The sequence below is a fragment of the Dermacentor variabilis genome, chromosome 1 (genome assembly GCF_050947875.1).
Source record: "Dermacentor variabilis isolate Ectoservices chromosome 1, ASM5094787v1, whole genome shotgun sequence".
NCBI lineage: Eukaryota > Metazoa > Arthropoda > Arachnida > Ixodida > Ixodidae > Dermacentor > Dermacentor variabilis.
The window spans coordinates 82,974,003-82,987,105 of NC_134568.1; the positions used below are offsets into that span (position 1 = coordinate 82,974,003).

The 13,103-nt window shown below is 45.9% G+C and overlaps 1 protein-coding gene across 1 annotated transcript in view; it reads left to right on the forward strand.

Moving 5' to 3' along the window:
- The window catches only part of LOC142580004 (sushi, von Willebrand factor type A, EGF and pentraxin domain-containing protein 1-like), a 916,641-nt gene that overhangs the window by 632,416 nt on the left and 271,122 nt on the right, over positions 1-13,103 (forward strand). The window contains exon 6 of the mRNA XM_075690723.1: positions 4,757-4,948. Within this exon, the coding sequence (XP_075546838.1) occupies positions 4,757-4,948 (192 nt within the window). The remainder of the gene's footprint in view (positions 1-4,756; positions 4,949-13,103) is intronic.

A 13,103-nucleotide genomic window follows, 5' to 3' on the forward strand; every position in this document is an offset into this window, starting at 1 on the left:
TAATTGGTTCCCTAGCATTCTACTGCGTGTGAAAGGAGCAGTGCGCCCTCTCTCCCTCTTTCTATTTTCCCTTTTCTTTAGGCCCGGTGTAAGGTAGCAAACCCGAGACTCGTCTGGTTGACCTCCCTACCTCTCCTCTCTTTGCTTTCACTCACTCCTTTGCGAAACCAGAAGTTTTTTTCGGCTTCTTATTGTAAATGGCAAAACCTATCTATAGTCCTTTTGCACAACAGTTAAACAAAAGACCAAGGAGCTCTCTTATTCGATTTTTGAGCCAGAAGCACCAATAATGTATTTCGAGCGGATGGATGGATGGATGTTATGAGCATCCGCTTTGGAACGGAGCGTTGTATTGCGCCACTAAACTCTTGCTATTATACAGCCTAATGTTCTACCTAGGTTAAAAAAAAAGACCGCACGATGAATTCCCATAACCAAATTTTCTGACCCCCTATTGTGAACTTTGTTTCTGTACGCCTCCGTTTTTTGTCGTTTCCCTACTTTTCTTCCACCAATATTCCAATCGCCTCTTACACATTTCCGGCTATGGTGTTGGGCTGCTAAGCAGGAGGTCACGGTATTGAATCCCGGCCACGGCGGCCGCATTTCGATGGGGGCGAAATGCGATAACACCCGTGTACTTAGATTTAGGTGCACGTTAAAGAACCCCAGGTGGTCGAAATTTCCGGAGTCCTCCACTACGGCGTGCCTCATAATCAGAAAGTGGTTTTGGCACGTAAAACCCCATAATTTAATTTAACATTTCCTTCGCGGGCGCCACCTGGCGTCGGCAGGTGTACTTGGGGCACTCTAAAGAACGACGCGACAGACGCCGGGTCAAGCTCTTTCGGCGCCGTAGTTCGTTAATGCCAAATATCAACGCCGACGGTGGAGATAGCCCGCGTACCAAAGCCAAAATAATTTTTTGAAAAGGCCATTCCATAGTCTCGGGCACGGCGCACATGATGTCTGGATATCGTGTTTAGGCCGAAACAAAAACATAAATCCACTGGGAAGCTTCTAAAAGCGAGAACGGGTGTTTGCTTTTTGCAAAATTTACGTAAAAGTGTGAGCTGTATCTCGGCAGCATCCAGAATTTCTGAGAGAGAGAGAGAGAGAGAACTCACTTAAAGGAAGGCAGAGAAGTCGGCCTGACCTAGCGCGCTCTAGCGTGCTACTGCTATGCACAGGGGGAGGGGTAACGGGAACGCAGAGGTGTGGTGAAGGCCGATGATGACACGGCAGAGAAATGCCCAATGGCAGTGAAGGCAGGTTATGAATTCTGATGATGATCCTCAAAGTCTAAGAATGTAATTCAGATATGTAAGCAAGGTGCCACCGGGTTCCGTACCTTAGCTGGGGTCACGTGCTATTTCAAGCGAAGTTTCACAAAAAGGCGCAGATGAGATGTGGGCTGCTTCTGCGTAAGCAGCACAGGCGCGAAGAAAAAAACCTTTACAGTATGTAAAAGATCTGTGATAAGCGGCTGCATTACGGCGACGACCTGCACGGCGCTTTTATAGCAGCTGGAGTCTGGAGAATAAGCGCCGCGCTCGAAACTCGCCAGAGTTGAGTGAACCTTGTGATTTATAGATGCCAATTAAACTCGCCGCGCTCATGCCGCCCTTCGACTACGCCGAAAATTCGTTAGAAATTTGTTGTTGTGGCCTGGCCTTTGCAGCTCGTGTAAGTATACACCGTGCCTAAGCTGCCTTCAGTTGTTCTAGTGCGTGCCTTTAACGGCCCATTCATGGTCAAGCCGTCGGCTATTGAGACTGTAAAATGGTGCATGCATAGCTGTATTGCTGTATACGGCATCGCATGTGTTTCTGATTGCGACGCACTTGTAAATCATGCCTGAAGTGCTTCGGAAAAAAAGAACTGCTGTTATAATTATTAGTTGAACATTTATTGATCATATGCACATTACAGTTTTCTTGCAATTCAATTTTCGCTGTATTGATTTGGTTTGTTTTTATGCTTAGTTGTGTATGTTCAGAAGTTCTACAAACCTGTTTTATTCATGGTCGTGTCCCCCCTATGTAATGCCTTTCGAGCTTTTAGGGTATTGAATAAGGAAACAGATAAATAAATATTTCCCAGAAAGACAGGCCTTTATTAAAAGAACAAATGAAGAGCTACGACATATGCCACGCAGTTAGTGTTGATTTGTTCTCAAGTGCATTAGACCTCTGTTTGTCAAGATTCTTCCGCCAATTGTTGAAAACATTCAAGACGTTTATCATATTGTTTATCGTAGAGTTGGTTTATTCCTGCCTTACTAGACTGCATTGTGCCCAATAGTTGTTGCAGCGCTAATCTGTCATTCTGAACATAAGCTTGCTGATATGTTTATTGGCTACAACCTTTTCTAAATCAAAATAACCGCTAAGAGGATTTATTCTTGGCTACCCGTCCTCTACGCACCGTGGAAATTAATCAGATCAACGAGTAGCGATCACAGTTTGCTCATTGATTAACTAAATTGGGTAAGTAACTTATTAATTACTGGCTTTATGACCAACATTGCGTTTGGCGATATTGCGAAGATGTGGGCGCGGGAAACCGTAGCAAGTTATGTGATATTAAGAGAGAGCCTGCCATTGTTCAGATATTACGAGACATTCTTTCGCTTTAATTCAGTTAGATTCGAAAACTGGGCGCGCAAAAAACGTCGGAAGCGTTTCCCAGCGCAGTGACCCGATGTGCTTATTAACAGCGTCGATCATCATGTGGGCAAGGCTCCCAGTGATCTTTCAGCACCAAGATTCGGAATTGAACCGGATAAAGGCGACAACTTGTCTCCGTAATATCTGAACAACGACAGGCTCTCTTTTAAATGCTGTAAATTGCGGCGGCCTTCCGTGCCGACTTCCCTCTGATTTCCCCGTCTTCATTTTTTATTATGGATTATGGACTCTCCGAGACTTAGGCGCAGAAAGAAAGAACGGTCACACGGCACTAAGGCGTGTTGGTCGATGAGAAACTTAAAGAAAAAGTCAGTTTTGCGTTTCTTTGAAGACTTAAATTTCCTTCGTGCCAAATATTTGCCCAAACCAAGGGCCCAAAGCAGTCCTGTTTGACCGACGGGGGCTCAATTATCGAAGAGCTCAAGCGTGCTCCTTTTATTTACACAATGTTTGTATACACAAGAAGCGGGTATTTGCCTTCTAATTCTGTCCTTTAATGAAGTAATTGCTTTTAAAAAAATATCGTGCTTCTGTGTGCACCTTGAAAAGCCTGCGACCTTTCTTATTGAGTTAGCCTGCGTAATTAAATTTCGGTTGGGTTGAATTAAAGATGTCCTCTATGATGCCTAGTCGTTGCGCCGCCGGAAAGACAGCGTCATATACTCAGATCCGGCTATGTGATAATGGGGTCCCCGTTTCTGCCTTTAATTATCCACATCTATGCATATGTAGAGAGGCACGCGAACGAAATAATCTGTCTTCCCGTGCAGCGCGATTGTGCGCGCTCGGTATTCAAAGCATAGGCACATAGAACGGACCCAACATTTTAAAATGAAAGTGAACGGTGTTGTCCAGAATCTGATGCAGCTAGCTGGATTGCACTGGACAAGCTCTTTGGATAGCCTGCTGAAGCTTAATATCTGTTTAGTGAGATCAGGTCCAGGTCCAGGATATGTACTGCCGATAGCCCATGGAGTATCACGTTCAGGACACAAGCATGACTTCTTGATCGCAAGTAGTCTACGAGTTTGACTTGAATTTCTGAAGATGACGTTGAGCACACCGGTAACTGGAGAAGATTGAGAGCTTTCTGTGACTGCGCTGAGGGAGGGAGATATATTATCGCACCTTTTTATTAAGGTGAAAGCCTTATATGTCTCATTAGTCCTTGAGCGAAAACGCATCGACAAGAAAGGTACAAAAAGCCTACGAACCGTAAACCTTTGGAGGGAGTAGAACCTACAACCTTTGGTGTTAATGAAAGCGAAGTTAATTCAGGCACAGTTAATTAAGACATCTGCAGTTACTTTCTTAACAAAACATTGTTGTATGCATTCAAGCACAGAAGTAAGTGGAACGCCAATGCATTTCGAAAGTTTGAGAATTAATATATCAAAACTGGTGTCATCCTGAGAATTCGTTCATAGTGAATCCATCTTGCGAACTTCACGGCTCGAATTTGTAAGTTGCAATATGGGTATTAGGATAATTAGTTAAGATGCTAATTAGGGAATGTTTGTTAATTAGTTGATTATGCATTTCAATTTTTCGTGCAAGTAGTTTCCGCCGCTTCAAGTAGACCATCTCATGAACTACAACTGTGCTATCTGCCACAAGCAACCTTTAAGAATTTTCGAAAGTGTTCGCTGAAACACCCTGTATATGTGCTCCGAGCGTGTGTACGTACCTGTGTCATCTCCACAGCTGCGCCGCGTGCTTCTTGTGTCTTCGAATTTGTTCAATGAACAATGTCGAAATGAATAAAAAAATATCCCTCCCCTAATCCTTACCTCAACTGCAGCACATAACACGTGAGTCTAACACCGTCAGCCACAGGCGCAAGCGTCTGCAGAAGAACGCAATGCTGTGACGGAACTGAGACTTGTTAAAGCTGATGTGAAAGAACCTGTCGCCCTGGTGCGGCGTGATTCTCCATGTCGCGTATACCGCTTGATATCAGCAACACTGATCCGCAGGTATGGAGGTTAGCCACTCGGAGTGCGGTGCCGCCTCTCGCAAAGCCTACGGCCTCGTCACTAATCCTTCATTTCCCGACGTGTACGCAGCATCGTGCAGCAGCCCGCCGGGCGTGCCACACTCGCGCACCAACGCGAGCGACGGCGCCCGGGACTTCGTGATCAACTCGACCGTGCGCTACACCTGCTTTCCGGGCTACGACGCCAAGGGCTTCGACGTGGCCAAGTGCATCTTCTACAATGGCTCCGCCCAGTGGTTCGGCCCGGACCTCAAGTGCGAGCGTGAGTACACAGCTTAGTCTCAGATCCTTTCTCTCTCAACTATTCGCAGCAGTCACGCGTGCACTACACTTGCAGCGGCACTCGAGCTCAAAGACACGAGACATTATAGGCCCGTGGCGAAGCACAAACCGCGCGTTCCGTACTGAGAAAGCGCTGCTAGCTTATTAAAGGCCTACAGTCATTAACGAAGTTTGGGGATTAGTTTCACTATGTACGTAAGTGTTTTAGGTTTTACGTACCACTTATGCGCTTGCGCGAGCGTTGTGTATATACCATAACTTTCCCCGAGCACCTGGAATATCATGCTAGGCAATCAGCAAGGCTAATATCACCAGTGTCTCAATGAAGGTCAGCATCATCAATTTCAACTAGTACTTGAGCCATACAGCCGGATATTTTAGGCATAAAACTGCTCAAATCGGGTCATCATCATCATCATCATCAGCCTAGTTACGCCCACTGCAGGGCAAAGGCCTCTCCCATACTTCTCCAACTACCCCGGTCATGTACTAATTGTGGCCATGTTGTCCCTGCAAACATCTTAATTTCATCCGCCCACCTAACTTTCTGCCGCCCCTGCTACGCTTCCCTTCCCTTGGAATCCAGTCCGTAACCCTTAATGACCATCGGTTATCTTCCCTCCTCATTACATGTCCTGCCCATGCCCATTTCTTTTTCTTGATTTCAACTAAGATGTCGTTTACCCGCGTTTGTTGTCTCACCCAATCTGCTCTTTTCTTATCCCTTAACGTTACACCCATCATTCTTCTTTCCATAGCTCGTTGCGTCGTCCTCAATTTCAGCAGAACCCTTTTCGTAAGCCTCCAGGTTTCTGCCCCATATGTGAGTACTGGTAACACACAGCTGTTATACACTTTCCTTTTGAGGGATAGTGGCAACCTGCTGTTCATGATTTGAGAATGCCTGCCAAACGCACCCCAGCCCATTCTTATTCTTCTGGTTATTTCAGTCTCATGATCCGGATCCGTGGTCACTACCTGCCCTAAGTAGATGTATTCCCTTACCACTTCCAGTGCTTCGCTACCTATCGTAAACTGCTGTTCTCTTCCGAGACTGTTAAACAATACTTTAGTTTTCTGCAAATTAATTTTCAGACCCACCCTTCTGCTTTGCCTCTCCAGGTCAGTGAGCATGCATTGCAATTGGTCTCCTGAGTTACTAAGCAAGGCAATATCATCAGCGAATCGCAAGTTGCTAAGGTATTCTCCATCAACTTTTATCCCCAATTCTTCCCACTCCAGGCCTCTGAATACCTCCTGTAAACATGCTGTGAATAGCATTGGAGATATCGTATCTCCCTGTCTGACGCCTTTCTTTATCGGGATTTTGTTACTTTCTTTGTGGAGGACTACGGTGGCTGTGGAGCCGCTATAGATATCTTCCAGTATTTTTACATATGGCTCATCTACACCCTGATTCCGTAATGCCTCCATGACTGCTGAGGTTTCGACTGAATCAAACGCTTTCTCGTAATCAATGAAAGCTATATATAAGGGTTGGTTATATTCTGCACATTTCTCTATCACTTGATTGACAGTGTGAATATGGTCTATTGTTGAGTAGCCTTTACGGAATCCTGCCTGGTCCTTTGGTTGACAGAAGTCTAAGGTGTTCCTGATTCTATTTGCGATTACCTTAGTAAATACTTTGTAGGCAACGGACAGTAAGCTGATCGGTCTATAATTTTTCAAGTCTTTGATGTCCCCTTTCTTATGGATTAGGATTATGTTAGCGTTCTTCCAAGATTCCGGTACGCTCGAGGTTATGAGGCATTGCGTATACAGGGTGGCCAGTTTCTCTAGAACAATCTGACCACCATCCTTCAGCAAATCTGCTGTTACCTGGTCCTCCCCAGCTGCCTTCCCCCTTTGCATAGCTCCTAAGGCTTTCTTTACTTCTTCTGGCGTTACCTGTGGGATTTCGAATTCCTCTAGGCTATTCTCTCTTCCACTATCGTCGTGGGTACCACTGGTACTGTATAAATCTCTATAGAACTCCTCAGCCACTTGAACTATCTCATCCATATTGGTAACAATATTGCCGGCTTTGTCTCTTAACGCACACGTCTGATTCTTGCCTATTCCTAGTTTCTTCTTCACTGTTTTTAGGCTTCCTCCGTTCCTGAGAGCCTGTTCAATTCTATCCATATTATAGTTTCTGATGTCCGCTGTCTTACGCTTGTTGATTAACTTAGAAAGTTCTGCCAGTTCTATTCTAGCTGTAGGGTTAGAGGCTTTCATACATTGGCGTTTCTTGATCAGATCTTTCGTCTCCTGTGATAGCTTACTGGTTTCCTGTATAACGGCGTTACCACCGACTTCTATTGCGCACTCCTTAATGATGCCCATGAGATTGTCGTGCATTGCTGCAACACTAAGGTCCTCTTCCTGAGTTAAAGCCGAGTACCTGTTCTGTAGCTTGATCCGGAATTCCTCTAGTTTCCCTCTTACCGCTAACTCATTGATTGGCTTCTTGTGTACCAGTTTCTTCCGTTCCCTCCTCAAGTCTAGGCTAATTCGAGTTCTTACCATTCTATGGTCGCTGCAGCGTACCTTGCCGAGCACGTCTACATCTTGTATGATGCCAGGGTTCGCGCAGAGTATGAAGTCGATTTCATTTCTAGTCTCACCATTCGGGCTCCTCCACGTCCACTTTCGACTAACCCGCTTGCGGAAAAAGGTGTTCATTATCCGCATATTATTCTGTTCTGCAAACTCTACTAATAATTCTCCTCTGCTATTCCTAGAGCCTATGCCATATTCCCCCACTGACTTGTCTCCAGCCTGCTTCTTGCCTACCCTGGCATTGAAGTCGCCCATCAGTATAGTGTATTTTGTTTTGACTTTACCCATCGCCGATTCCACGTCTTCATAAAAGCTTTCGACTTCCTGGTCATCATGACTGCATGTAGGGGCATAGACTTGTACCACCTTCAATTTGTACCTCTTATTAAGCTTCACAACAAGACCTGCCACCCTCTCATTAATGCTATAGAATTCCTGTATGTTACCAGCTATTTCCTTATTAATCAGGAATCCGACTCCTAGTTCTCGTCTCTCTGCTAAGCCCCGGTAACACAGTACATGCCCGCTTTTTAGCACTGTATATGCTTCTTTTGTCCTCCTAACCTCACTGAGCCCTATTATATCCCATTTACTACCCTCTAATTCCTCCAATAACACTGCTAGACTCGCCTCGCTAGATAGCGTTCTAACGTTAAACGTTGCCAGGTTCAGATTCCAATGGCGGCCTGTCCGGCGGCCATTGGCGGCCATACCTCCTATATGAATACAACAAATCGGGTAGGCATGCGTAAATACCAACTGAGAAAAAGAAACATATGCGTGGCGTTATTGGTGTAAACGTGTAAGCGCACGTGCCCCAAACATGACACGGAATATCAACAAAACACCCTAAATATTCTTGCGTATATATCTTTCCAACTAGAATAGTCTTAGCAGCAGGAACGTGTTTGTGTTGGCGGAGGGAGTGGGGGAGGAAGGAAATATAGAAGGCACAGGCGGTCACTATAGGTAACCATTATCATCCAGTTAGTGCACTTGCGGGGACAATCAATTCCGCTAGATACAAATAAAAAGGTTGGGAGGAGGGAAGTCTTGTTATAAGCCTGCGTAATCTGATTCCATTCAACAATAGTGACTTAGGCTGCAACATTTCAGATTATTTAGCTATACCAAAGATGATATTCATGCATATGTAGACCATTACGAGGAGTAAGAGCAGTAGTGTCGCAAAGAGTAATGCAAGAACCGCGATGGGTATACATACCCATCGAGGGCAGATTTCGAGAGAGAGAAATAAGATTAGAATCGTAAGGACGTTAACCGGAAGAGAAACATTCGCTTCGCACCCTTACGCGGCGGGGAGGTAAGGAGAGAAAGAAGAATGTAAAGGAAAACGGAGAAAAGGAAACACTCACACAAAAAAATGCGCGGCAGTCTGAGCGTTCATACCGTGCTACGATACACTTTGGACCAGTACGCAGGCCTCTCGATAATGGAGCACGCGCCAGAGCCGAACGTTCAGCTGCTCTCCTAGCAGTCGGAGGAGCCATGCGATTGAAATTCTGTGAAATCTCGGCCGAGCTCCCAGCTCGAAGGTGAGAATGTCTCCGATTGCTCGGAGCTGCAGCGTGGTGCTCAAAATGAACCAGGCGAATATGTTCCGAACGCTCGGTGGGGACCTATCTAATGTACCACAAGTCACTTGAATATAGGCAGCTCATTAGCGCCTTCGTCTGCATCTGGTGTGACGACCGCATATAGGCCCGCACTTCAGGTCGACACGTACTAGAACGGTCAGGCGCGACTGATTCTGTGTGATCTAGCGAGGACATGTTCGATGGTTTCCTCGTTTCCACAATCGTCACAGGCAGTACTATCAGCCATTGCGATGTGACAAGCAAAATATTTTTAGAGCTTGTATATAGGTTCACCTCACGTATTCCCGCGCGGTGTCGGTAAATCAGCCAAAGGTGAATTTCACAACGCGAGACAACGCGACAACGGCGAGACAACAGCTCTTATCCCACGTAAGAGGTCCCTCCGATGGAAACTTGAGAAGTTAAGGACCGCGTAACAATCGATGGCACGAAGAATGTTAGGCATAATGTTAAGATACAGGAAGACAACGGTGTGGACTAGAGAGCAAATGGGAGTAGCGGATAATGGACTTGTGTGTGATGCGTCGGGCAGATAACAGATGCTTTAGAAGAATTACAAAATGAGTGCCACGAAAAGGGAGACGTAGTAGGGGTCGGTAGATAACCAGGTAGTGTGAGGAAATTAGAAAATTTGCAGGCATGATACGGTGTCAGCTGAAACAAGACAGGGGCAATTGAAGAATTCTGGGAGAGGCCTTCGTTTGCAGTGGACATAAGTAGGCTGATGATCATGATTATGATAATAATGATGTCGATCTCGAAAGTTTCACTAGCCTTAGGATTTCTTCTAAGCAGACATCGTGACTTCGTCATTACTACTTGGCTTGAATTTCGACATTTCAGCATATGTCGTAAGCAAAGTAAATAAACAGTTCATTAGTGAATTTCCTAATTTAGCTACCTAGACCAGAGTAGCGGAGTGGGGCCCTCCACTCCATTTCCTCTTCATTCTGCAGAGTGGAGTTCCCCGTAATTCCACTCCGTTTAGCTACTTGGAATGATGGCATTTGGAATATCCCCACATCTAGAGTGGCTGAGCTGTGGCTTAGCTGATCCATTCCATTCCTCCAATTCCGATAACTCAAACGCTTCCTCTGCAATTGTTTTACTAGCGGCCGTGCGCGCCTACTAACTAAAACATTTTTGAAGTGTTAACAGCATTAGAAATAATGTCACGTACTCTTTTATCGCACAAGAACAATCCACGCTTTGTGGCCTGCCGTCTTTGCATCGCGTTGTTTTCCGTAATCTCCCTAATATATTCTGTTTTTAAGAGAGGCCTTTTCTCGATTTCGGTTTCGGGAGAAACCTCTCTGCCCATGCGCGATGAAAATTATAGCATTAGCCCTTAGTAGGACCGTTGCGCAAACACGCGGAAGGCAGAGAACCTTCAGAACCTACGTTTTAGGAATTTTATTTCACTAGCACTAATACAAGATGAGTGCATTAGTTTTATGGCGATAGAATTTACATGGACACTCCAAGTGAACTTTCACCATCGCTGTCACCTGAAAATTCTATATAAAGTCCAAGTGCGATAAGAATGACCGGCCGGCGCGCCGTATGCTGCAAAGTCGAGGAAAGGCGTGTGAGGGTGAGCAGAGAAGGATGGTGGCTTGATGCGCGCTGTCTTCCCCACACCCCCAATGTTGGAGGTCACGGGATCAAGCACACGGGAGGATAGGAGAGCACTGATCTCCTCTAGCATGGACGTGGCTGCTCAAGGCTTTCTGCGCCCTGTGTCTTGGAGGTAACCTACGGCGGGTGCAAAGTTTGAGGGGCGAGCCGAGATGGCTTGTGGCTTCATGCGCGCTGTATTATCATGTCGTAGGTCAAGCATGTTCTCACGAAATCGAATCACTTTTGACAACTAAAAACAGCTGCATTTAAATACACTTCAACCTTGTAACGCAAGAAGGATTCCTGGTCTTCAGAAGTAGAGAATGTGTAGAATACTGTGTTGTTCTTAATTACCATGGCAGATATAGATACTGAAGTAGCTAGTATGTAGTAAAATATTGAGAAAGGTAATAAATTGCCTAAGTATAATTTATTCTAGTGTAGAATAGCAGGCCAGAGCAAGTTATAGCTCAGGCCGACCTCTCTGCCTTTCTGTAAATAAATGTCTCTCTCTCTCTCTCTCTCTCTCGTCTCTTCTAATGGTCAAATTCAACAGTTTTATTGTCTCGCCTAAAGTCAGCATTTAGTGCTCCAGGACTATGTGCCCATTCATTCTGTTCCATTTAACTTGAGTGGAATTCTTTAATGCTAGTTCATTATTAGGTCCTACATATGCATTGCCTTGATGTTTGCTTACTGGAATGTTATCACAACAACCTCAGCGAACTGACAGAAGCCCTTTACGTCTCACAACAACAGAGACTTGCGCGAACTCGCACGGGCCGGCAGGTCCTACAAACCTTAGGGTTCCCAGCTATAACAGTACGAACCCAAGAAACCTGCTTGATACCTCGTCACGTCCAGGACAGGTTTCACGTTGTCCCGATACCACGCAACATGAGCCCTAACCTACACTCCGGCAGGAGGAGATCAAGGGCCCAGTACATGGAGAAATAGTTCAGGTTCAATACCACGGCCCGTTTCACGGACGCCGCCATGTATGGGACGAACAACACGGGCGCAGTGGTAGTGGCATGCGACCACCTAGGCCACGTTGCCTCCGCTGCATCGACCCGCCCCTGCACGATTACGGAAGCCGAAGAGCTGGCCATCGCGTTAGCCAGGTCCTACACGCAAACCAACCACTGACGATTCTCACGGATTACCAGCAGGCCTGCCGCAGCTTTCTACAGGGAAGAATTGGAAGACCTGCTGCACAAGTCCTAGCCCGAATACTCAAGGAGGACCCTGAGGACTTCACCACCCAAACCATCATCTGGATACCGAACCACACTGGCGTCACGGGCAACCTGCAGGCCGACAGAGCAGCTCGAGGGTTCGTACGTAACCGAGCACTCATCACCCCGGCTGCAGAAGACCCGGATCCTGTCGACCTCGAGTATTCAGCCATCGTAAACTACCACAGAGGGCGTCGCTTGCGATATCCACCACGCCATCGAAATCTAAAGACAGAGGGTGCCGCTGCCTGGCGTAGGTTCCATACAGGCACTTACACGAACCTACACATATTACGTCGGATACACCCTACAGCCGACAGGGACGAATTCCCGTGGTGTGGGGTCACACCAACCTTATACAACATTACGTGGGAGGGCACACTACACAACATAGAACACCCAGACACGAACACCACGAGGGAGCAATGGGAGGCACTGCTGTCCAGCTAGGCCCTCGACGACCAGCTCAAGCTGATAAAGAGAGCTGAGAAGATGGCAAGAGCCAGCAGAGCCCTGGACTAGGGGCCCCGACCATTAGCGGTTTTTCTGATTATTCTTTTAAAAAAGGTTATCTATCTATCTATGGAATGTTATCGAAGAACATACGGTATTTTACCCCGACACCTCATAGGCCCTTAGGGTAAATAGATAAATAAGTTCATTCCGGCATCTCAGGCTCCCATTCCATTGTCATTCCACTTCATGTGCTTGAAAATGTGGAACGATTCTGGAACCATTCCACTCCGCAACTCCGACCTGGGCATTGGGATTTGTCGTGAAAATAAGGAAGCTAAAGAAGGATATATATATATATATATATATATATATATATATATATATATATATATATATATATATATATATATCTTTGTGTGTCTGATGGGAGAGGGGCTGTTGTTTTTGGGCTCCTCACAAGCGCCATGTTGCTCGTCTACTTTGATTTCAATTTACCGTGTCATTTATATTAGACAGCGTAATTAAAGAAGTCCCAGTTTCGCGAAAGGCGAAACATAGAGTTTGATAGCAAATTAATAGACAGCTATACGAAGTGAGGATAGTAGCTTTATCCGCCGTACAAACTCGTAAACATTCG